Here is a 25,935-nt window from a genome sequence, read left to right as displayed (position 1 = left end):
TTCTCAGTTTTCATCAAATGAGAGATGCTGTACAAGCAAGACAAGGAAAGTCAGTTGTTTTTGTCCTGTAAAAATTCTGCTTACCTCTCAGACCTAGGACAAAACTTTGACCATAAAAATAAGAATCGATAAAAGCATTCATGCTACAAAGAAATCTCCTAAATGATTACCTGTGAAGCACAGGGATACTTGTTCCATTTTGAGGTTTGTTCCTTTGCATTTGACTAGTTTGAAAATAAGTTACCAGTTTTAGGAAAGCACATCTAAAATGAATGAACAGTGAAAACAAATCACTGAAGTGATAGAAGGATAGTTTTGAGTTACGGGGACTTTTTTGCCTTTCTAGAACTCTTGAGTTAATGCCTGGATGCCAGCAAATGTGATTAAATGTAGTTGATCCTTATAAGTATCATCAAGTGCATGGATCAGGATTGCTTGATGGAAGGTGTTTTTGATTCTGAGGTTTGATTTGGTGCTACAAGGGGATGTGATATACATGTTAATCCAGTTTACACATTTGGATATCATGTTTGAATTTTTTCTTACATTTTGATTGAAGTTGAGCATAGTTTCCTGCTTGACTGAAATAGGTTATATATGAAAAAAGTATTTTTCTTTAAGGTGAGTAAGTGTAAGAGTAATTTCTTAAGAGAATAATTCGTGAAGAAACTTACATAGCAATCATTTAAAGTTGCTATTTTTTCCCTAAACTGGTATAGTCTGGTTAGGCAATTTCTCTGAAGATTCAGAGAATGGCTTTTAGGCAATCTTTAATTGTTCTCATTAGTTAAGTACTGCCTCTCTCCTGTCCTCTAAGCCCAGAGAAAACGAGACAGTGACTACTTCATATGCCAAAGGGAGGGATTTTGGTAGTTGTGAGCAGGTTTATTTCTTTCCACACAAATGGTGCTCTCTTCTTACAGGGATAGTATCTTCTCTTATTATCACCTCTTCCCATTTCTTCTCCTCTGCAGCAACCCAGCTTTGTCTTGCAAATTCAGGTGGGTTGTACTTGGTGTCCTTTGTCCTGAAGGGAGGTGAGAATGCTTTGTAACTGAGCTGCTACAGGAATTCGGGCACCAAGGCTGCTAACATGGAGCTCTGGGTTAGCCCTGGCAGGCAGCTAAGCACCATGCAGCTGTTCCCTCATCGGCCCCAAGTAGGATGGGGGAGAACAGATTCACAGGTAAAGCAAAAGCTGTGCGTGCAAGCAAAGCAAAAGAAGGAATTCGTTCACTGCTGTTTGTCAGCTTGCAGATGTTCAGCCTTCTCTTCATCATGTGTAACTATTGGGAAGACAAATTCCATTAATTCCAGACATCCTCCCCTTCCTCCCTCTTTCCCCAGCTCTTACTGCTCGGCAGGATGCCATATGGCATGGGATACCCCTCTGCTCAGGTGGGATCAGCTGGTCCTGGCTCTGTCACCTCCCAACTTGTTGGCACCCCCCTCCTCTTCAGTGGCACAGCAGTGTGAGAAACAGAAAAGGCCTTGAATGCTGTGTAAGCACTGTGCAGCAGTAGCTAAAACATCCCTGTGTTATCAGCCCTCTTTGGTCACAGATCTAATACACAGTACCAGTGCAGTTGCTGTGAAGGAAATTAACCTTATCCAAGCCAAAACCTGTGCTCATCAGAACACTTTCTGTAATAGTCCTGCTCAGTATTTTTATATGAGTTCAGAATGGATTGCCTGTCCATCGTAAATCCTGCACAGATTTATTTTCTTATTTTGTATTGCTTTTCATATTGCTTTAGCCAACAACCAGTGAAGATATAATTTCATGATGGATAATGACCCTCCATTTTTTTTTTCAAATATGCTAAGGAAAATTAGATGTATCACAGCTTTGAAAGCTTGAAGTTGATTTATATTCTTTTGTTAAAATAGCTTTGTAAGGAAGATGGGCACTGGTGATTGGTTGGGATTTTTTAAATTTTTTTCTTGGTTGGTTGGGGTTTTTTGTTCAAAATGAAGACTGGATTTTATTTTTTATTTTTATTCTGAGTTGGGACATGTCTTCTGATCCTCCTGGTCAGCAAGGGGATCTATCCATCAGTTTCAGCCTTGAATGCATCTTTCACTGAAGTAGCATTCTTTGACCTTTTAATTTTCTGTGGAGAGCCCCAAAATCTTTGTGTTGTTTCTTCCTGCATTTCTTGTATTTCCTTTTCAGCCTGCCTGTTTCTCTGGCTAGGCTTTATTCTTTGTTCTGTGAAAAGGCTAGAGGAAAAGAGGAAAAAGCAGTTTTCCTCTAACTAATACTAGGTAATCAAGAAGGAGGTGACCCAGTCTGTGACTGAAGAGACAGAAAAGGAAGGAAGAAAAAAAAAAGGCCCCTTTTCATCTCCTACAGAGGCACCAAATGCCTTTTTTGCTTGCAGGGTTCCTTATTGCACATATGGAGGATCAGCAGACATGCATCTTCTCAAAGAAGATATTGGTAAGACTTTTCTTTCTATCACAGAATTAAGAAACCTTCTGGAGTTAAGGCAGTATTGTCTCAATGTTCAATTACAGTTAGCCTTAAAACATAAAGGATATCCTGTACTTTAGGGATTGCCTGAGATACTGGAATTAATTGCCATGTACATGTGCAGAATTTGCTTAAGAGGTAAAAGTATTTTTTCTCTTTATTGTTATTTGGAAAACTGAGTTGTAAATGGAATAACAACATTTTTTTCTGCCTGAAAACCCACCTTTTCCTGAATATTGTTGCTCTGAAAAACATTAAGTTCTGGGAGTCAAACCTCTTCCAATTTTTTTTAGTTGTGACAAGTCAGCACTTTATTTTTCAGTATCTGATGCTTGCTCAGAAGATTCCACCCCTTCACTTTCAAATCCCTGTTACATTTACTCTCATACATAGTACAGAAGGTGCTCCTAGGTTGTAGGGGTTTGGTTTTTCTTTTTTTGTTTCTGGTTTTGTTTTGTTTGGGGTTTTTTGTTTGGTTTGATTTTTTGGTTTTTTTGGAGTTGTTTCATTTTGTTTTTTGGGTGGTTGTTGTTGTTGATCTCTTCCCATTAGAAAGGTCTGCAAGCTTTAATGCAGTATTATGATTTGGGAGCACTTTTTTCCTCTCGATGCATGCCCTTTCCACTTTTGCTTATGCAATGACATCACTTTAAAAATAGTCATCCTGTAGCTGTTTTGTTGAAGTACAACATGCATTCATCATAATTCCTGACTTTATTTTGCATGTCCTTTTTTGTTGTTGCAGTCTGTATTAGATTTTAAACCTTCTGCGTTTAATTTTTGCCTGAAGCGTTATGTCCTGTGCTGTGGCTTTGAAATAGTACTTCAGTTACACAAAAATCTTCTTCCTTGTCTTCAGGAGACTGTGAAATATTCCCTAAAGGCTATAGTCCACATTTTTTGGGGGTACAGAGTTCAAAAGATTGCTTTATATACTACAATGTGTATTTTTTGATAATTGATGAAACAGGGTTTTCATATTAACCTCTGTGGGTAGCTCATTGATACAACTGAACATGTGTAGAATAGTAATATCAGTGAAATCCTTAAAAAAAAAATCCAAACAAAAATCTCCCCCTGCAAAACTCAAAGTCACTGATACCAGCAACATCTGAGAAAGTCTGATTGCAAACCATGGAACTAATCTGTTCCTGGAAACTGGCAAAACAATGTTTGTATTGACTAGGCAAGATAGGGTGAGCTAGGGAGCTGGACAGCTTTGAGGACATCCTTGCCTTGAGTTTTCTGATTACTTCCTGCATAATTAGGGTTTCTTTGGCTTGAGATTTTTTTGATAGTAAACTTACAGGTTAGTTTAATCCCTTTAGCTTCTTGATGATTTGAGCAGAAATTGTGTCATGAGTCTTAATGCAGTACCAATACTTAAGCCTTGCTTTATGTAGGCAGTTTTCTAATTTAAGTGGTGGAGGTGTTTTTTTGACAATTATTCCAAGCATCAAAATACACTTCCTTTTCACTTATCCTACTCTAGGTGTAGGGGATATGTTCTCTATCTTCAAGGTAGGATTCTTAAATCTGGTTCAGTGGGTTCATATTCAGATAGTCAGCTGCACTGCCTTTTTTAACTTTCTTGTATTAAGCCTTGAAATGTAGTGTCTTTTGGTGGCTACTTTGTTTTTGTTGGGTACTTTGTTTTGCTGCTTTAAAGGAAATCTGCAAGTGAAATAAAATGTGTTTGGTTCAATTTTTGGACTTCTAGAAAGCTCATCTTATTCTGACTTGACAAATCTAACCTCAGGGTTCATCTTTCCCTTTTCATTCAGAAACATCATGCACTCCTGTTTCTCCTTTTGTATATGATAGGGATCTGTACATTGATGTATGGTTAAAGCAATGACTTCCCAGATTCAGCTTCTTTCTTTTGGCTAAGTTCCATAGATGTGCTCCTAAGGAGATGTTCAACTCTGAGTTTGTCTGGCCTGTTGTGCCTTTAGTCTCTTCGTGGAAAAAAACTGGTACCTACACTTTAGATGGCACTAATATATCTTTGAAATCAAGCTGTGTTGTGTAGAGAATTGAACTGTTCTTTAGCTAGTAGATGTGTCTTTGAAGATGGAAGGAATAGGAAATATTTTGTAAACACTTTTGTGTTGCAAAATGCTTTCTTCTGTAAAGTAGGGGTTTTTTTAACTGTGAATATTTTCAGCTCTTAGAAAACAATACTACGTTCATGTGATCTGTTTCCTTGCAAATTGTGCACACAGATAAATTTAATGTTAAAAAACATCCTCAAATCTCTTTTTGCTTGTGTAGTATACTAGTTTAGAGTATACAGCAAGTTCCTATTTCTCTATTGCTTGTGATGTATGTTAAAATAAATTAAAACTGACATTTATTGTTGCTTATATAAGCTCAATTTCCAGATGTAGTTAAAGAGGAAGAAAAGTAGTTGAGCATTAAGCTGTGACTAAAACATGCTTTTTTTGGCTAGAGATTTTATTCTAACTGGTATTCTCTTGTTCTTTGCAAAAGGCAACCCCAGCACCTGATACTTCACTCTTCATTAGGCACTGACTCCAAAATCTCAGCATGTTCCCAGATTAATAACACTTCTAATGCATAAACATAAAGCAGTAGGTACTGGGTAGCACCACGAGTTTGGTATTGCTTGCATATAGAGTAGCAGGAGAACCTAGAAGTCATAAGTGGTATGATTTTCCATTTGCAGTGTAGCTGCTATGCAGTATCTCAAAAATTGCTTTGAAACATTTGATTGTTATTAAAAACCAAAGAAGGTAGTGATCAGCTGTTGCAGACATATTGCTGATCTTAATAGTTTTTTCCATAACTTTTGTTTTTTATGATAAGCTTCCAGACTTTAAGGAAAATGGCTCACCTGTGGCCTACCTCAAAGCAGCTCACAACCAAAGGCGGCAGCAGAAGTGTAGGAAAAACCAAGTAGTGTGGGGCTGGATATGGGAATTTTCTTTGTGGAAGATGTTTATATTTCAGCAGATGGTGAAATGAAGGAAGAAATCTTTGTTCTTTATATGTCACAGAATAAAAGTAATTTGTTCAAGAGTAATGGGGGTGGAGCTACTATTTTTAAGGTAGAGTTTGCCTTGTGATTGATGCCTGTGCCTTTTAAGGGTATATGGGTTGTTGAAAGATGAAATTCTAAATTCTGTGCTTGTTTCTCCTATTTCACCCCATTTTAGTCTTTGTGTTGAGTTTCCAGGAGATGTGCTATTAGGAGGGATACCTGATTCAAACCTGAAAGTTCTGTTTGATTGTATTTACTGTGCAAAGAATTGATAAGTTCCTCCTTTGTGGGTTATTGGTTTGGTTTTGTTTTTTTTTAATAGGATGGAGGACAGAAGAGATTTGGTGCTATTTCCTGTAATATTTGTGGAATGCTTTACACTGTGTCAAATCCAGAGGATGAAACCCAACATCTGTTATTCCACAACCAGTTCATAAGTGCTGTTAAATATGTGGTAAGAAAACCTTCTCTTTTAAAAGACATAAACAGCATCTTTTGTTTGCTCTGTACTAGTTACAATTCATATTACATTAAGTTGCGTTTTAATAAATGATTATCACAGTAGGGCATAAATCATCCACTTTGGGAAATAAATGTTTTTAAGAGCCATGGTAGACAGGTTATATATTATGTATAAAAATAGTTAGTACAATAATGGTGTTTCATTGCCATATTATTACTTCTGCTACAATTACCTGATCTTGGGGAGGTGTGAGGGTAGTGATAGGAAAACAAAGGAATGTCACTGTTCTGAAAGTATTAAATACAGGTTTCTCTACAACTGGTGTTCACAGCAGCAGTTGACTTAATAGTTAGATGAAGGGCTGACTGTCGTGTTTTTTTAAGTGTGTGATCTTAGAAGACTTAGAAATTACTTTTCCATTAATTGTGTGTAATTTGAGGAAACACTGCTTAGGAATTCAACTGATACGATTTCATAGCATATAGAAGCTATACTGAATTTATGAGAATGTGATCTTTAAAATACCTATTTGAAAATTTCATTATATATGCTTTCTCTGAGTATCTCTCATTAAATCTCAGATTTGAAAAATTCTGTGTAATTTCAAGTAAATTGTAAAATCAGCTACTTCACACTAGCTGATATTACAAGACCTAGGAAATGCCTGTTCACATGTCTGAAATCCAGAACAGAATCCACAAAGTCTATTTTCTTATCATACATGTTACCTTCAGTACTCTACACTCGAGTAGATAAGACCTCCAGGATAACTGAACTGAGGCCACCTATTTGTTTCATGTAGGCACCAAATGGCTGTTGGGCTACTCTTAAATCTCAACCATACTTTTATCCCACTGTTTGCAGATATAAAGGCATAACTTCATCCCTAAAGTGTTTGAAAGTCTCTGGTGAATAGTTTTGGTATTTATTCTGTCCTTGGTTAGTTTTTGCCAAATTATCTGGACATCTGGAAAGATCTCTTCTGATACACGTTAGGTGCATCGTTGGGTGGGACTGGACAGAAATTGTGATGGGACTCACTACATTATTATGGCAGCATAAAACACGTTTCCCCATTTTATTCCTGTTTGTCCTCCCTCTCCCCACCCATTCAAGTGCTTTCAGATCTTGAATATTACCAAAGATGTAAACATAATTCACAGAAGATGATGTTTAGTTCTTTTGGACAGAAGCTCTTTGGCACATGAGTTCAGTAGCTTCATGTAGGTAAGAAGCTGTACTGAAGTTTTAGATATTTTGGAAGTTCAAAGAGCTTAAATCTCACACTTGTATGTATGTCTAGGGTAGCTACATAATTAACATGAAAGTGAATGAGTGGACTGCCTTAAACCAGCCATAAATAATTTCATACAGAGTTACGTATGCTTTTAATTTGAAAAAAGCTTTCCCTATTGTTTTCTCAGTTGCTAACCATCTTCTTAAAACTTCCAACAATGTGTACTCAAGCAAATTATTTGTATAGTTCAATGAGTAAAGAGTTGTCTCTCTGTAATCTTTTGAGACTTTTGTTGTATTTTGTAGATGACTGTAGAACCATGATTTAGATGGTTATTCTGGAATGGAAACTAGAGTAAGAGGTGAAAGAAGAACTCATAGGAGTCTTCAAATTCCCCTCTGTTTTTTTTTTCCCTCTTAACAATCTTAACACTGTTTTCTGCATGGATGAGTAACTTTTGCCATTCTAAATAGATGAGTTTTTACCACCAGTCATTTGATCTGAAGTCACTGGTTCTTGGTTGATAGTATTGTGACAGAAACATTCTCGCCTCCTCTTAGAAAATAACTTCAATTTAAGATAAGTCTTCTTGGCAGTGAATTAGTACACCAAGTGACTACTTGTTAATTCTTAGTCATCCAGAAATACTGGAATGATTGCTAATTTTCCTGGTTTTGCTAGGAGGTTTTTAGTGGGGATTGTTGGAAGGATGGTTTCTGGATATTTGTATGTAGTTAACTGCATTGAAATTTTAACTTGCCCTGACAGTGTTAACTGAACAGTAGCATCAGGGGGTTTACTGGGAAAGTCCTGGTAACTCCTTGGTTAGACATTTGGTCCAGGAACATGTGGTCTCAGTGACCTTAACATGTTACTTTTTAGCTCTCCAGACACTCTTTATAAGTAGTTAATATGTTTGGCATTACTTGTTATTCAGAGGCCTTTCTAAGGGATTTTATAAGCATTTGTCATTCACATTCTCCATGCCATATGATGATGTCCCAGCCTGACTGGAGAAAACTTTTCTCAGTTTTTTCTCCCTTTTAAGTGTATCTTGTTATGGGCTTAGTAGTTCTATGAATGATTCATTTCACAGACTCAAAAAAAGTAGGTCTGTATACATTGTCATGGTAGACCTCCTTGCTCTGAACTGTGAAAATGAACATTATTGTTAGTGTCTTTCCCACCTGCCTGGAGGTGCTCTGTAGGTTTTTTAAAACGTTTTGAGTAGCCAGAAGGTAGTTTGCATATAAATAATAAATTACTTATTATCTTCAACAAAATACAACTTTGTTCAGTGGGTTATTTTAAAAGCCTGTCCTACTCCTTGTAGTAAAAAATTCTGTTTAGATCTCTAGAAATGCCATGGTGACCCCAAAAGAAGGACAGGCTAACAAGGAATTAGTATTGGATACTTGCTTTGTCATGGGTGTCTGATAGAGATGGTAAGGTAATTGTAGGCTTTGTGTGCAGAGAGGAAATTGGACAAGTGTAATGACAATTTCTAGATTTGAGAGCAGAAGATTGGCAAGGATTGTTTTCTGAAGGGTGACATTTTCTATTAATAGAAGCATGCAGATTAAATTAGCAAGAAGGTAAGATAGCCAAGGATAGCCCTGGAGCAGGAATGAGAGATGTCCCCAGCTGCAGACAAATGGAGCAATCTGTCTCAATTTCCTCTGGTTTCAGACATCTGAAAGTCTCCAGACAAATGATGCCATTCTAGTGTTTGTGTATGTGTGCACTGAGCAGTGATGTACACATCAGGTGTTAGCTCCAGCAGGATGGCTGGAGCTACAGCAGCAGGATGGGCAACTCTGTGGGATGGATAAATGATTCCATTTTATAAAATTATCTAGCTGTGATACCACACCGTATCAATTCTGCATCCTCTCTCTGTTACCACATAGGATCAACTTAGTATTTCTGCAAAATATTTTTGTGAGAGCAAGGCATTTTTAATGGTGTTCTGAAGTTGCAAAGCCAAAACGTTGTTAGTAAATGCCTGTGGATTCCGGTGTCATATGTGATTGCAGTTAATGTGTTTGTATTTCAGGCTCATCTTCTTGGTTAAAAATATCTTGAGCTTAAGAAAATGGGGGAAACTGTTATTTGGGCTGTGTAATCTTGATAAGTTTATAGCTATTCTGCTGTAACTGTACCCAAGTTAGTCTCTGAGCTTCTTGGGATTCTCACATTTAAAGAAAAGCAATATTTGACTTCTTGGCATCTGAAGTTAATAGGATTGAAGATGGCGCTGAACTTCATGTTATCTTAGAAGAATATCATACTTGTCTTGATTTGTGTTAATTCCAAAAGTAGTGCATCTGTATGACATAAAAATAATGTTACAAAGGAAGTTCTTACCATTAGATTCTTCTGTGAGAAGTTTTAATAGTTTAGAAGTTTTATCCAAGGATCTTAATGTGTTCTGCAGTCAAAAACTCATTCTCTACATTCCATGCCTAGGAAGGAGAGGCAGAATATCTGCACTTGTCAGGAAGAAGAATGCAGCAGGTGCATTTCTCTGCTGCAAATTGTCAAGGACAATAGTTTACAAAATTTCACACTAGACTTCATTACTAGGGAAAAAATTCGTAAATGTTTTTGTAGTGAAGACCAAGAATTATACAGTATTAACCATGTTTTCCTTAGTAACTCAGTATTTTTGAGGAAAAAAGCTTTATAAGAAAAAAAAATGGTTTTTTTTTCATGCTTTTGTATTCGGTTGAGAAATAGTGAGTACAGAAAAGCCAGAACTGACATAAACAGAAAGGCATCAGCATTGCTGTATCATTTCCTACTCATATGTAAGAATTTCTAAAAACTTAGGAAATTCATGGGAAGCAGGCTATCACATCTGATAACTTACACTTTTAAAGACAAATCTACATCAGATATTATTTTAAACTATTAGCAGAATGTAATTCATGAAAAACAGAGCACTGATCATTTAGTTACTGTACTATTAATGTTGGAGCCATCTTTACACCTCTGTTCTACCTCATTTTTTATATACATACATCATATCCAGAGAAAACAATGAGCTGCACTCTGTAGTGGTAGCTACTGTCCACACTATTTCATGATCTGGTAGCAGGTGCTTCTCTCTATTGCCCTTTTGTAATGATGTCTTTTGTACTCCTATTGCCATTGCCCCTTAATAAACACAGCAGAAGCAGCCTTTATTCGTGTTTGAACTGGGAGGAAGTTAGAGGTAGACTAAGAAGGAGCTAACAGTGCATTGCAGAGTTGCCTTACTTTCTCAAGCAGTTACAAATATTTGTAGGACCAATAGTCCCAACATGGAGGGAGGAAGGTGTTGCTACAATGCTTACACACCCCCATACAGCACCAGCCTGCCCTGCTGTGGTGAAGGGTCTCTGCCTGCCTTGCTGCTGCTGGCTGGAGGTAATCTGTTCTTGGGCACAGACTTGCAGCATCAGGGATGAGTGCTGTAATCATCTGCTTTTACTCCAGAACATGTTTCCCTGTGGAAGAGTAGCTTCCCTTTTAACTTCTTTGGTCATCACAGGGGATGTGTATCAATGAGCATCTGATTTAACAGTAAACAAGCCTTAATGTCCTAAAGTAATGTCAATTAAAAGAAAAGGGAAAGCAGTTTTTCTGTCATTGCAGTAGAATACTATATGTTGCAGACATTAAGCTTCTGTTTCTTAATCTACTGAGGTGTTCTTGTTATCTGCCTGCTGAAAGAGTCCTACTTCAGCTCTCAGTGATTGAAATACCTGGCAGACTCCAGTATTTTAGTAGTGTTAAAATAGTGGAGGATTGATTAAAAACTGTTAATAGGTGTATTTAGGGAAATAATTTTCAGACCACATGAAAATGCTGACACCAAAGCATATTTTGTGTACTGCAAATATCTAATAGGATTAGTCCCAGCTGCAGCTGTAGCACTTTTCCTTCAATGTTTTAATATCACAGAGTTGTGACCAGTCTTGTGCATTGCTTCCATTTGTCTGGTTTAAAGGAAGCAAAACTCAGCAATAAGGTGCAGATATATATATATGAAATCATAGTTTTTCTTTATAACTTTATTAGAGCTGCTTATGACTTTAAGGGCTCAATATGGCTGTGAAATGGCTTCACTAAAAATCTGGATGAGCTTAGGCTTTGCAGAAACTTTTTGGAAAGCTGCATCTAAAAGATGCATTTCTGAATTCCAAAATACTTCCATTTAGAAACTACCCCTCCTGTGAATATCATCAGTCTCCATATTATACAGATCACTTAAGAGGATGAACAGGTGGACAGTAATGAAAATAATGAGTCCTATACATTTGAGAATCAATTACTGCATTTTTAGAGATTTTTAGACTTGTGCTAATATACTGTTGCTTAAAGGCATAAATACTGTGATGTTGAGAAGTGTTCTATTCTTTATTTGATTTCATTTTCTGGAAGTACCTGGCATTAACAGGATACCTTAACCTAAAAATTAGTGTTGAATTTTCTTCATTAGTCTTGTGGCAGTCTGGATGCTGTAATGGCAGGATTATCAAACAGATTGCATTTATATCATGAGTGATGATTTAAAATGGGCTGTAAAAAGCTCTTGCAGAGCAAACAGGTAGCCAAAAGGCAGAAAAAGACAAAAATTCGAGAGAGGTAAGGTTTGAGGTTGGAGAGCAGTAATCTTTCCCTGATTTTTGATGCCTTTCCTGATGACAGTCTCAAAAAGCATGTCACAATCCCACAAATTACACTTTCGTGCTTCCCTAAATATGATGACACTGCTGTTTACTGCCCTTTGTGTTCAGACCATAATATATATAAATTCAAGTAGAATCTTCATTTGTTCAGTTATTACTGAGAAAAAAAGCAGACAGGATTAAAATTGTGTCTGTGTTGTGATGATTGCCATGCTGGGTGCTAAACTAATACTTAAATAGTTTCAGGGCTAGCAGCAAGTAGATACATTTCTAAAATTTTTCTCTTCATGTGCTCCTTGGGGTAAGGGAGTAAAATCAATATGAATAAAATGAGGTGCAGATCAAGTATTATAGCATTTGAATTTTAACATTTTTTGTGGTAGTATATATGGCATTCATGTAGTGCCAAATTCCATTGCTTGGTCTTCAGTCAAACGTTATTTTCTGGGAAGGTACAGATTTCAATGAGAATCACTCCATCAGTATTGTTTCTTCAAAGACTTTTTTATTTAAAGTTGCTTTGAAGTAAGACTTGTAGATCAGCCTTTTTAGTGGCTGAAGTTACTTCTGCATTCAATATTTTTAGGTCCCATCAAAGCAACTTGAGTTCTAATATCTACCAGTCCCATCTTGCTAGATTTAAGTGGCTTTTTTGTTTTGTTTTTTTCCATGCAGGTACTGCTCATTATTCACCACGAGTGTGGATCTGAAGAAGAGTTAATTACCTCTATTTTTTTGAGTATGTTTATACTTCAGATACACACAACGTAGTCTCCTTCCCTATTAGATTCTTAGAAGGTAGTTATAAATTTTTTTCTAGTATCCTTCTTGTGGCTTTAACAATTATGATCAGTAACAAAATAAATTATTCCTTACATTTTGGGCAGCTGCATGCCAATCAGTTCACTTAGAACCTCCTGGAGGTCTTTCGCATGCCAGACTTTTAAAACTGAGTGTGTATTTGTGGAGGTAACTATGTTAAAAAGAAATCTTCTAATAAAACTTAGGGCTTTCTCATTCACTGGACTTTGAAAAATAAGTATTTACATGGTTTGGAAATCAGTTATGTGAGCTGAATTTGTTACTTCTGTTCTAAAATTGAGTTTGCACTGCACTTCTGGGGGAAAATCTAGTTGGGAAATTGCAAGATGCTTTCACATTGTTTTTAGATATAGTTAGGTTATTGTATAAATAACATATTTTATCTGTTATGCTCATTTTAAAAGGCTAGATGAAGTTTACTTCTCTAGCAAAGCAACTGCTAAATTCTGTGAAATCTGCATAAATTCAGTGTCTAGAACGATAATTTGCCACTTCTGTTTATAGAAGGACATCATGTATATGATTTAGATAAGTGTTTGTTTTATTTAGGGTTGGAAAAAGGAGAGAATCTTGGCTGAATATCCTGATGGAAAGATAATAATGGTTCTACCTGATGACCCAAAGTATGCACTTAAAAAGGTATGGTGAGAAGGACTGGACTTGTATTTCTTGCTTTGTTTGATGTTTTCATCTAAATAAAAATGTTCATAGAAAAGTTTGTGTCATTGACATGTGAACAGTTGAAATTGGACTCAAAACTGCAGTGGTTCTGTTCCCTTTTCCACGGACAGGTCAGGTGCCTCACTCTTAAACACTGCTGGTTTCTTCATAGAGAGGCTGGGCTTGGGCAGGGGTGGGAAGAGCATCAGCCAACGGACTTCTTAAAGTATCCTTGCAGAATGTCTGACAGATATTTTATGTAATATAAACTTCCTGTTTTATTTAAATGAAGTACCATTTATTAACTTTATAACACAGCACAAATGTGGCAGCATTCTCTAGGCGACTTTCTGATAAAAACAGAATTAGGTGGAAAGTGGCCTTAAAGTCATCTAGTCCCTTGCCATGTCCAAAGCAGAATTTGCTCTGATTATGATGTATCTGACAACTTTCTAAAAATTCTACCACTAAAGGTTTGTCTGACCTCTTCAGACTGTATTACAGTGCTTTGCTAACCATAACATTAGGATGAATGTCTGTCTTAACAGAATCTCCATACTGCAATTTAAGCTCATTACTACTAATCATTCTGCCATAGCTAAAGAAAACATTCTTCTTTTCCTCCTTGCAGCAGATTTTTTGTGCCTGAACAAACTGATTTTTTTTTCCTTAAGGAGATTGACTGGATGTGCTGTTTTTTTTAGTTTATACTCCTAAATAATGTTTTTTAGAGCTCTGTTCATTATCATGCTCTTTTCTAGCTAATCTCCATTTGTGCCATGACTCATGTCTTCCTTGAAGATCTAAAACTGGTCTCAACACACTAATGGGGACTTACAGCAGTTGGTACTTCAGTGTCCTGCTGGCTAACATGTGTTCAGACATCTGAAAGTGTCATTTCACTATAGCCTGGCACTAACTCTGCTTAGCTGGGGATTTGCTGTGGCTAATAGGGACTTTTTACAGTATCCCTGTCAGAGGGTCACAGAATGGTTGAGGTTGGAAGGGTTCTCTGGAGGCTGAATGGATGCCCAAGACAGCTCTTGCTGCTGTTGTGGCTATAGCAGGTTTCTTTAGTCTAAGTTACTGAATTAAAATGAAACTACAAATTTTCACATTTGATGCAGATAAGTTTATTCTTTAAGTTTTATTTTTCTTGTGGGATTCCCCTAATTTTAGTACATTTGTTGTGCATTCATTTTTTAATACAATGGCGGGAGAAAAAGAAGGAAGACTGTAGTGAATTGTCATTTAGGACAGCGTTTTCTGTAGTTCTGTGTAGCTGAAGCTAATAGAATCTTACTGTCATAACCATGTCATAACCATGGGTGCCTGATTGCAAGAATAGTTTTACTTGATGTTTCAGATAATAGGATGTGTCATTAAATGATTAGTACCTGAAGGTCAGAAAATAGAGAGTAATTCATACCTGTTAAAAATAATTTTAAAGCATTTTAAACACAGCTTTCTTTACTGTGTGGGTGCCTGTTAATTCGAACAGATTGCCCATAGAGGGTGTGGAGTCTCCCTCACTGGGGATATTCAAGCACTGTCTGGATGCAATCCTGTGCCATGTGCTCTGGGATGGCCCTGCTTGAGCAGGGAGGTTGGACCAAATGTGGTACCTTCCAACCTGACCTGTTCTGTGGTTGTGATACTCACAGCATCAGTAATTCTCTTTGTGCATTACTGCTGTAACTACAGCTTGCATTCAAGAAGCTTATGCCATTTAATGCACCATAGGTGAGGGCACCTTGTTTGTCTTACAGGAGATGAGGGATGACAGAGGCTGTTCCAATGTCCAGATGTCGGTTCAGGAATGCCTCAGTAAAAAATCAGCTCATGCATAAGCTTTCATTTACGTTCATGTTGGAGTTTATCTGTTTCTTCTAAACTTGCTAATACTAAATAAAATTTTATTTTTAGTTTCAGTTGCTCTTTGAAAATCCAATGGAGGAGTAAAAAGCTGAAGGAAAGAGAAAATATTTACTCCTTTAAAACAAATGCCTATATTTTCTATCTGCCTTGGCACTGTGTCTGCTGTTACCTGCTCAAAACCCTTAATGGATTAGTTCTTTCAAGATTTCAAAAATAACAAAAAATCCTAAACTGCTTTAACTTTCCTTGCAGGTCTACTTGACTTCTAAAATATCAGAGCTCACAGTTTGATTATCTCCATTCTCTCTATTAGCCTTTGTCTAATGAAATTTGGACTTAATGGAAGCTGACTGAGGGGTCTCTACTCTTCCTATTTCCAGACGAGTATTGTTGAAGGAACATTTTTGCAGATGATGTGTTGCAGGGTACTTGGGTTAATCCTTAACTTTTGGAATAGCTTTCAGTATTCTAGATATCCTAATATTTTTCTGCAAATCTGTGATTTTAATGTAAATTTATAAAAATGTGCATTTAGACATGTTTCTTATACAGCATTTAAAATTATTTTGACAGGTTGAAGAAATCAGAGAAATGGTAGACAATGACTTGGGATTTCAGCAAACTCCTCTCATGTGCTACTCTAGAACTAAAACTCTTCTTTTTATTTCTAATGACAAAAAAGTCATTGGCTGCTTAATTGCAGAACATATCCAGTGGGTAAGTGATTGAATTGGAGAAAGATAATCTATGTCAGCGCTTAATAACTGTTTTACACAGCAAATTATTATTCTGCGTGTGCCTGTTCCACAGAAGAAGAGACTGGGTGGTTGGACCATTCTGAAGTGTGGTTACTCAGTTTTGTGTGGTTGACACTGAGCAGAGACACATGGATGGTGTCACACTTGGCTCAGACAGACCTCATCATTTAAAAACTTGATATAGCTGAGGGGTGGAATTTTTCTTCCTCTGCTGTTACACAGCTCTGGCTGTGCTCTTGCTTGTCAACAAGCAGGTTCAACTCCTTACCCAACAGAAATCCAACATGGATGAAAGAGTGGATGTTCTGTATGATTGAGTTCAATCACCGCAGGGTCAAACAGCTCCACAGGAAATAAATGCAGTGGACAGAACTGCACTGGAAGGCAGTACAAGAGGTCATTGTAATGCTAATCACTGATGTCACATAAACTGTCTCTTCATTCCAAACTGTATTGTTTTCTATTGTCCCTTGGGAGTATCAGACAACAAGCAAAATAATCCTAGCCAAAGCCAGAGAAATTGATGCAAACACTTTAATACAGGTAGTAATAAGGATTGGATTATTTGTTGCTGTTATTTTAAGTGAGAGAAACTTCAGATGGTTTTTTCTTTATTTAATCTTTTATAATTTTCTTGATTTTTGGAACTGTTATGAGAAATTAAATGAGATGCAAAAATACAGTCTTTTTGGTAAGGCATTTTAGCAGCCAAGTGTGTTTAACTGAAATAAATTAAACATTAATTATTTTCTTCAGTCATTAGTGATGCTTTTATAAAGTGACGAATGTTTTTTACATCATCTGCAGGGCTACAGAGTTATAGAAGAGAAGGTTCCAGAAATCAGTTCAGAAAATGAGAAAGTGATATTTGAAAGACAGAAAGCATGGTGCTGTTCAACTTCTCCAGAGCCCGCGATCTGCGGGATCAGTCGGATCTGGGTGTTCAGCATGATGCGCCGCAAGAAGATCGCTTCTCGCATGATAGAGTGTCTCAGGTAAGAGGGAAACATTCCTCAGCCACACGTGGTTTACACAGAACTCCCTGCAAGACATTGATTGTTATGTGTGTCCCAAGCTTGTATTTCCAAGCTGCTGGTGCTACTGGGGATATGGATTTGAGCACAGTTGACAGTTTAGGTGGAGTTCAGTAACTAATGTCAGTACTCTACAGTCGTTTGTCTTTCGCAGAAATCTTTGAGTGTAATTGTAACGAGTCACCCTGGCAGATTCCTGGGGGAAATTCCTCCACAGTAATTATGAGTAAAGGACACAGGACTGTCTTTGGTCCAAGTGTGAGATTGCCCATGGACTGGGACCCAACCATTGGCTGATTGTCCATTACTTACAGGTAGCAAGAGGGAAGCAACAGAGACCCAGTGCACCAAACTGTTGGGTGTACTCTGGTGGTTCCAGCTGTTGTTATGTTTTAGCTCTTTTATATATACTCAGGTTCACTGAACCTTCTGGATATTTTCAGTTTCCATGGAGCTTTAGTAGCTAGTGGTGAGTGTATTCCAGCTGAATGTTTGAGTCCATAAAAAGGACTCAAACATCTGTGCTATTGTCTAGATAAATGTTAAAAATGTTGAATCTCCAAACCTTAGGTTTCTTTCCAAGAAGTTTAAATGTCAGTTCTAAGTAATGGCAAGAAGTGCTCGAATCTTAATGATGGCTGGGCTGTCAGGTTTGTGCTCACCTCATCTTTTTGGAGTTTCTTGAACAGATACTGCTGCCTCTGTCAGTCCTCACCTCCTTGGGTATTTGGAGAGCTCAGCAAAGCTGTTTTGCCCTGCTCAATTCATCTTGCCCAGCTGGTGGAGTAAATCATGGTCAGATCATGTTTTGGCTGACCTATTGACAGTAAAGCTGTATTCACACAAGTATATTAACTTGATGATCTGCTTATGTTTTTAGCAGATTTTTAATAGTGTGTTCTGTAACTTCCTAGAAACTATTTCTAAAGGAAAGATTTCTCTTCCAAAATGATGCTGAAGTTACTTCCTCAGCTACAGCCCTAAAGGATCTTTAGAATAAATTATGATGACCTGTTGCAGATAGTGAGGCCTCAGTTTTCCTCGTTACTGTGCACAGCACCTCCCCTTTTGCTGTGCTCTGGTGCTTGTTTGGCCTTCCATTAGCTCATTGCTGTATTCACTAAAAAGTTTTGCATTATTTTGGTGCATTATTGGTTTGTTGAAAGGTCTGATAAGCTCTAGAGCTGGTGTTGATGAGGGAGCCTAGGAAGTTACAGAAGGCAAAGGAAAGGAGTGAGACTTGCTTTGGGATGGCAGTAAGCACTTACATCTGCTCAGCTGCCTAAACCTAAACATTTTCCATAGCAAAAGTTACTTGGAATGGGATAATTTTGGTAACCAGCTAAATCCTGACTTCCAAATGTTGAAGGCATCATAACAGACTGAAGTTCATTTTGAGAATGTCTGCCCCATTTCACTCAGGCTATCACAGTACCTTGGAGTCACAGAAATCCACTTGGTCTTAACCTTGCAAAATCATCTTCCTGAACACATGAAAGAGAAGAAAATAAAGCTGGTAGTAATTAAAAAGGATTTTGTTCTTTCTGTCTTTTCCTCAGTATTTAATGGTGATGTCCATATGAGTGAAGCTCCTGCTTGCTCTTCAAGTACATTTCTGGTTATTTTATAGAAACTAAAGAACTTAAGTCTAAAGGGAGTTTCTTCTGTTTCTAAGGATAAAATAACACCTCCCTTTAAGACCAGTTGAGGTCTTAAACCGTGAATTCGGTTTTCTAAAATTACTCGCACAGCCAGCCAGAGAATTAGAATGCTATCACTTGATTCCTACTCTCCCTTCAAATAAGACTGAAACATACAGAAAATACTCTTCATGAACAAGTTAATTCCTTTTGTATAGTTAATTACTGAATGTGTATTTAGAAATTATGCCTTGGGGTTGGTCCCTTGAGGCCCCTCCATAAGCACCCCAACTTGATTAATAGCTTGTTTTCATTCCTAGTGATTGCAGTTAAAGCCCTAGTGTCTCTTTTCTATTAAAAAATCTTTGGAATTAATTCAAACTTTTTATTTTAAACTCTGGATTTGAACTCTTGATGTAATTGTTCTGTACAAATATTCCTTCTAAAACACCAGACCCTTATAAAACCCCCTCCCAGAGCAAGTGGTTCTTCTTGCTCTTTGGAAGGAGGAGATAAATCCTATGAATAGACTCATCTCCTCCTAACAGAACTTCTTCCTTTTGAGTGTCTGTGCCACTTAATTAATGGTTTGTCACCTAATAGCATAAATATTTTTCATGATTCTCTGAGAGTAATTATCATCTTTTATTTTTTCCTTTTCCCTTTTTTTAAACAGGAGCAACTTCATATATGGCTCATACTTAAGCAAGGAAGAAATTGCTTTCTCTGACCCCACTCCTGATGGAAAGCTCTTTGCAACACAGTACTGTGGCACTGGCCAGTTCCTGGTGTACAACTTCCTCAATGGACAGCACCAGACTTAACTGCTCTGCAGGAATTCCATTTTTATTGGAGACTTCTGCCAAACTGCATAGAGTGGGTGCAGACCTTCAGCAGAAGCCAGGGCCATTTTTATTACAGTGAACTCAGGACTGGTAACAACCAAACGGTTGTACTATTTTATTAAAATTGTAAACAATGCAGTAATAGGCTAACTTTGTTTTTTTAAAAGAAAGATATTTTATTAACTTTTACAAAAGTTTGATTGTATTTTATCTAGTTATTCATGTTTACATGCAGCAGAAAATTGTTCATAGTGGACTGTAAACTAATGCAAAGACTCTAGTCTGGCTGATGAGTACATGCTGAAGTTCTTACTGAGGTGATATACCAGTGCTTCCCAGTACTGGAGCGCTGGGCTCCTGCCCCAGCTCCCACTACCAGCACTTGTCTGACAGAGTTCCAGGCTGTGCCCAGTGGAATTGGGGCAGGAAGTGTGGGCAACAACCCTCACAGGCTGTACGGCGCCTTCTGGGGTGCCCCTGTACCCTGCTCCCTGGCAGCAGCATTGGAATCCTGTTGTGGCCTCTGTTCCTTTCTCCCCCAGATTAGTTTTGGAGTAAAAGGTGGAATGAAAAGCCCAAGGACTGGTGTACTCGTCATTCTTCAAGTATTGTACTGAGTATATACCTTTGTTAGTGGACTTCACTTTGATACTTGTCACTCCTTCATAAATCTCTCCTCTTTCAAAGGGTTTGTATGTTGAAAAACTGCTGTGGCCTTTCTTGATCTGTACATAATGTAGATAGATTAAAAATAAAATACTTGATAGCTTTTTTAAAGTTACTCTGTATAATACTAAGTGTGAATGAATCTTTAGTGTATTTCATATTTTTCTTGGTGGGAAAAAAATAACATGCTGATGATCAATGCCCCCAGGAGCTCCGGATCAAGACCATCCTCATACAAGGTTTATAGTGAGGTGAGTGGGGATGCCTTCAGTCTTGAGTAACAGTTTAAAGCCCTAATGGAATATGGGAAAGATTTAGCTAAGGTTAAACTTAGCATTTGTTTCCATTTTGGAACCTATGTGCAGTCAGGATGTATTTGTTCATGGTGTGCTGTCCTTAGCCTTGGTCTAGAGCTAAAGCAAAAACCTGGCACCACATCCCAGACAATACTCAAGAGTACTTAAAGCTGGAGTAGCAGAACAGTGCTGGATTCTGGGCTGCAGAGGCTGGTTGTTTCCAAGCTGCCATGTGTAATTTTCCTGGGGACAGTGAGCAGCCTGTAAAGAGCTTTGTCAGAAAAGTGGTGCAGGTGCACAGGAACTCTAGAAGCGATCCTCTGTGGTGGGCTCAGAAAGAAAGAGCAGGACCCAATAAGAGAGACGCAGTCTGAACTGGTAACTTAATATATTCAAATTTAATGAAAGCACATTATAAACATACCATAGCCACAACTTCAGACAGTTTCAGTTCATAAACAGTAACATGAGGTAGACTGACTAGTGAAGCTAGATTCACCAAGTTTTTGGTTAAGAAAACTTTACACTAGGAAAGCAACGTTTTTAACCCTCTTCCAAAAGTCACAAAAAGCAATTACATAAGTTAAGCAAAAAGCATCTGCATATGATTCTTTAAATCTTAGTTTACATTCAGTTTTAACCTGTGAATAGACAAGAACATCTACAGGTAAAATATAACGCTGGCCAATTTTCATACATTCATAAGAATGGCCTTAATGGCAAGGCTTAAAACCAAAATGGAATAGCAATCATGTGCCTGTCAACCAAGGGTCTCCTTGCCAGGAATTCACAGGCAGCCAATTTAAAGTGTTCATAGGACAGGCTTATGCTGTTGGGGCTGGTGTAGTGCACTCTGGCCACAGCGTTACCAAAACTCCTTGCTTCCATAGGGGACAGCACTAAGGAAATGGGTTTACTATCAGCTGGTAAAGGCAGGCAAATACACTGATTTTCTAAATGCACTCTCAGCCCTCAGGACGATTTTGCTCTGCTCCACCAGTGGGCTAGATCCTCCTGGTAGTCTCAGCACCTGGAGTTTTAAGAACTTAGTGCAAACATCAAATACACGAACAAAAAGGAAACCATTTTTGAAAATGTAATACCTGACACTTTTCTACACCACGCTAAGACTGGGGGCTGGCCTTAAGCCCTCTGGCAAAACCAGAGCTACTGGAATACATTCAGGCATGTAGCAAACACTGCAAGAATGATCTTTTATATTCCTACATCTTCCCAGTGTTAAAATAGGTAAGGCAGGTTCTATCTGAAGGAAAATAAAAATAGATTTACTGAACGGGGTTGTTCATGTGAAATTTCCTAAATTTACAGCATCAGAAATAATGCTACATCAACACAGACATATGCAAACCATTTTACTTTGGCCTCTGTCAAATATATTATGTTTATTCATCTGTAAACATCTCTTCACAAGATAAAAAAAGTTGCTTAATTAACACTATGCCTTAAAAAAAATGCAGCTTCGGCAGGTCCTTCTGCAATGACTGCAAGTCAGGTATAAAGATGCATTAATTTCATTGCTTTTTTGGGGAGTAAATTCATATTCCTGAATAGCCTTTAAGAACATTCTGCATTTTTCTTATTGATAGAGGGGGTCACGATGTGCAGAAAGACGATTGTTGGGAGGTGTGTGTGCAAGCCTCAAGTGAGATAACATCTGCTGAGTGTGAGGGGAGCAGAGGCCTGCTGCATACACCTCTGACAGCCGAATGCTGCGGCATCGAGCTAATTCTGGATCACCTTCACAAGGAGCAGTATTGCAGCTGGAAATACAACAGTGTGTGACTGCTGCAGAGCCAGTGTTTACAGAGGTACGTGGATGATGGTTTCAGGTGATGTGATCACACATCTCTGCTTCTGGAGAGTCCCTCCTGAGCAGTCCCAGCTCCCTGGGATTTCTCCTCTGCTCCCAGCCTTGGAGCTACTGTGGAATACTTTCTGTTTCTCTTGGGTCCAGCTCAGGCACTGTTACTCTCCTGCACATTTCTTGGTGTGTTGCTTCATACAGGGTACAACTCAGATCTGAGCTCCGCTCTGCAGCCGACTGGAGTTGAGTGTAAAGGAAACAGAGAGGGAGTTGCAGGCAGTCTGTCCACCACAAAGGCACCGGACGAACAGGAGGATGCATTTCCATACACAAAGAGGGATGGACTGCAAGTGTCCAAAGCTCTGAGGAGAGTGAGAAACTGAGGATGATTTGCTGGGAAGTTACTCTGGCCTATAACTGAAGAGAGAGCAGCTCTGAGAAGCCTTTTGCTTTGGGCGCTGGAGCTGAGGAGGGGGTGCCTGCTGGGGCAAAATACCATTGCTAAGGGTGCACAGTGCCTGCCATGCGTTTGCCCATTTGTTCAGGTTTAAGTAGTAAACTTCGAACACCTGTGGAAATTTTGCCAAAGACAGTTTCAATACGTACACAATTACAAATTTTAAACTAACACTGCACAGAGAACAAGACTATTCCTCATAGTACAAATATCTACTTTATATTGTAGTTTCAAACCCCTGAGTATTCCTGTACCACAGCACAGAGCTGAAGAGACACGGTGGGCTCTCCTCCACTTATCTTCGATAAATTTCACGTGCTAGGGTGCGTTTCATGTAACACATTCAAGCTTACAGCTGCAAGAGGAGAGCAGCTTCTTCCCCTAACTCAGCTGAATATAAAAAGGATTCTTCTTTGACAAAACAACATCCTCTTCCCAGATCCTACAGCTTGGTTGGCTGTGTGATTGGTGTCGGTGGTTGTGAATGATGTGAGAATAACTGGAATCCAGGATCCTTTAAATCATAACCGATGTGGTAATTTTACCCCAAAGAATAAAGCTACTTCAGAATGTGGGGAATCCTTTAGAGCAGTCAAGATAAATATTGGTTGCACTTTGCTCCACAGTGATTGTACTTTTTAAAAAAAAAAAAGTTCTTTTTTTTCTTTTGTTTGCGGTGTCTCAGAGAAGCTTATATGTGGCGTCCCGTAAGGAAATAGAGTGGTTCGTCATCACTACTGTTTGCAGTTTGAAACTCATCCCGAAGTCGGAACTGCCACTCATCCTCCAGCTCCAAGCGGACTATTGTCTGCCGTAGCGAGCTCCTGTCTTGGCATATGACACACAGGGTGGCACCTTCAATTGAAAAGCATGTTAGATTCTCGAGGTACAATAACAACTCATCTCCTTCACTGATTTTCCTAAGATATTTTAGAGAAATCTCTGCTGCTAGGGAGGAAAAAAGTAGTATTAGAAAAGTCTATCACCCATTAGTGATATCACCAGACTCAGATCAATCCATCTGAATGTGTCCATTTGCACGAAGGCACAGACACGGAGACGCAAGGATGGTGTGGGATGTGCTTTGGATCACAGGATGTCACTGTCTGACAGCAGTGTTAATATCATCAACTGCAGCAGAGAGAACATTAACTAGATCTTTAAATTACTACTGATAATTAAGCCCAAATAATAAAGCCGACTTTTCTGTTTATTTCATAGGACATTTGGGTTTGTAGAAGGTCAACAATGAAATTCTACAAAGCCAAACCAGTCTCACAACTGACTTAAGAAAATCCGCTGACTTCCTTAAGTATGAGAGCTGCCCTAGGTAAAGCACTCTGAGTCTGTAATTTCTTCTGTGGTTTAACAAATTTACAAACTTCATTCCACCTGGTGTAATACATGATCATTTAATAAGCAGGAGAACTGGACACCCTCAGGACCATCCCCAGCATGTCTTTGTGCCTTCTTCCTCTGTCTCGGCCCTGCAGGGCCCAAGAGGGCAGAGGAGCACACTTCAAAATGTGGTTCTTGGAATTGGCTGAGGGTCATCCCTATGGTAACCCTGCACATGGACCATCCTCAGTCAGCAAGAGAGGGAAATGGCTCAGCTCTGCCACCACAACTGCAACACACTTCAGCATTACTGAATTCCTCTGGCAATTTGCTAATTGCCAGCATTAAGACAAAAATAAGGATTTTTATGAGGTTTATCAAGTTCTGGTGAGGCAGACCAAATCATCCGTCAGCTAACAGCCTTCCTTATTTACAGAACTGAAGATTTACTGCCATTATAGACTGATTGCCAGAGCAGAATTTCCTGTCCTCATCACTAACATCTGTGCTCACAACTCTCAAGTTGCTGACTGCACAATTCATTGCCTGATTTCCAAAATCCTTGCTGATGTCCCTTTAAAATAACTTAAAGAATGTCATTTATCAACACTTACCTGAGGTTCAATTATCTGCTAACAGTAACAGAAGTTTCATACACCCCTCAAAAACCACTCCATCTATTTCTTTTGAAAACAGTGCCAAAACAAACTGTGAAAATAATGGAGCTATTTAATCAAGCTGTTTATTCCTCTGCCTTTCCCTTTTCATCCATGCTATTATTAGTTGGAGAGAGGCAGCCAGGATGCCCAGCAGAGAAGTGAGATTACCTTTGAGAAACCTGAACCGCTTGAGGAGGTCTGCACCGACGAAGGAGTCGCAGAGATAGAGCAGAAGTCCACTGAAGAACACCCCTTCACAGTTGACATTGACTGAGTGGGGGCGAGAGCTAATGTAGCATATGGCCACCTGAAACACAAGGGGGAAAGAAATGCTTTCTGTCTCAGAAATGTCTAAGGATGACTTATATGGAATGGAATATAACTTAGTGATAACAGGCAAGTCAGCTGGTGCTCTGACAAAAATCCAGTTGAACAAGATTGCAGTACTGAGCAAACTTTCCGAAGAAGTAACACACAGAACAAACCTCTAGATCCAAATTTGGTCACCAAGTCTGCAACACAATATTTCAGGGCTCTCTAATTCAGTTTGATTTTTTTTTCCTCTACAAATTACCTGCTTATAATAACTGTATAGATTATACAGGTTATTCTAATAAGGATACGTTTATCAAAAAACGTGATTCCATAAGTAGGGGAAATCCTGGTGCTTGTGGTTCCAAGCACTCTTGTGTCTCAGTGCTGTGATGGCTGTTACATAACAAAGGGTCCCTCCTCTATCTTACCACTGACCTCCATAAAATTTGTCTGAACAACAGACAAATGTCTTGTTAGACATTGACCCTGCTCCAGACCCAGTTCAAGCTGACTACTGGATTCAAAAATTCTGAACTCCCCACCTACAGACATCTAGAACGTATTTGCAAAAATCTGATTTCCTTGAAACCCAGGCTGATAAAAAGAGAAGCATCAAAGGATGAACATCAGGTTTTGTCAAGAATGGCATCACTTTTGGGTTTTTGCTTTATATGAAATATTATTTCAGATAGACACGCCCAGTTCCTTTGTAAATTATGGAATTGTTTAGGTTACACTCATTGAGATCCCACTGTTATCATGGGTCCATGAGATCTAAGATCACTGACTCCAACTGTTAACCCAGCACTTCCAAGTTCACCACTAAACCATGTTGCCAAATGCCAGATCTACACATCTTTTAAACACCTCCTGGAATGGTGAACCC

The 25,935-nt window shown here is 38.4% G+C and overlaps 2 protein-coding genes across 7 annotated transcripts in view; one reads left to right on the top strand and one right to left on the bottom strand.

Moving 5' to 3' along the window:
- ESCO1 (establishment of sister chromatid cohesion N-acetyltransferase 1) overlaps nt 1-20,274 on the top strand; it is a 33,172-nt gene extending 12,898 nt beyond the window's left edge. Inside the window, exons 8-12 of one of the 2 annotated variants that reach the window (XM_054631017.2) lie at nt 5,803-5,934; nt 13,228-13,317; nt 15,790-15,933; nt 16,782-16,969; nt 19,325-20,274. In XM_054631017.2, coding sequence (XP_054486992.2) covers nt 5,803-5,934; nt 13,228-13,317; nt 15,790-15,933; nt 16,782-16,969; nt 19,325-19,472 — 702 coding nt within the window. In that variant the 3' untranslated portion in view covers nt 19,473-20,274. Of the gene's footprint in view, nt 1-5,802; nt 5,935-12,531; nt 12,655-13,227; nt 13,318-15,789; nt 15,934-16,781; nt 16,970-19,324 lie in introns of those variants that run through there. The other variant, XR_013183940.1, reaches the window with a different exon arrangement.
- Nucleotides 20,275-20,831: 557 nt separating this feature from the next.
- GREB1L (GREB1 like retinoic acid receptor coactivator) overlaps nt 20,832-25,935 on the bottom strand; it is a 133,078-nt gene continuing 127,974 nt past the window's right edge. For all 5 annotated transcript variants that reach the window (XM_077184770.1, XM_077184784.1, XM_077184782.1 and 2 more), the window contains 2 exons: nt 24,903-25,041; nt 20,832-23,592 (listed from right to left, as the gene is read on the bottom strand). In XM_077184770.1, coding sequence (XP_077040885.1) covers nt 23,429-23,592; nt 24,903-25,041 — 303 coding nt within the window. In that variant the 3' untranslated portion in view covers nt 20,832-23,428. The remainder of the gene's footprint in view (nt 23,593-24,902; nt 25,042-25,935) is intronic.

The sequence above is a fragment of the Agelaius phoeniceus genome, chromosome 1, assembly GCF_051311805.1.
Source record: "Agelaius phoeniceus isolate bAgePho1 chromosome 1, bAgePho1.hap1, whole genome shotgun sequence".
NCBI classification, from domain to species: Eukaryota; Metazoa; Chordata; class Aves; order Passeriformes; family Icteridae; genus Agelaius; species Agelaius phoeniceus.
The sequence above is the reverse complement of the archived record's forward strand: the minus strand, read 5'-3'. Positions and strand labels throughout refer to the sequence as shown.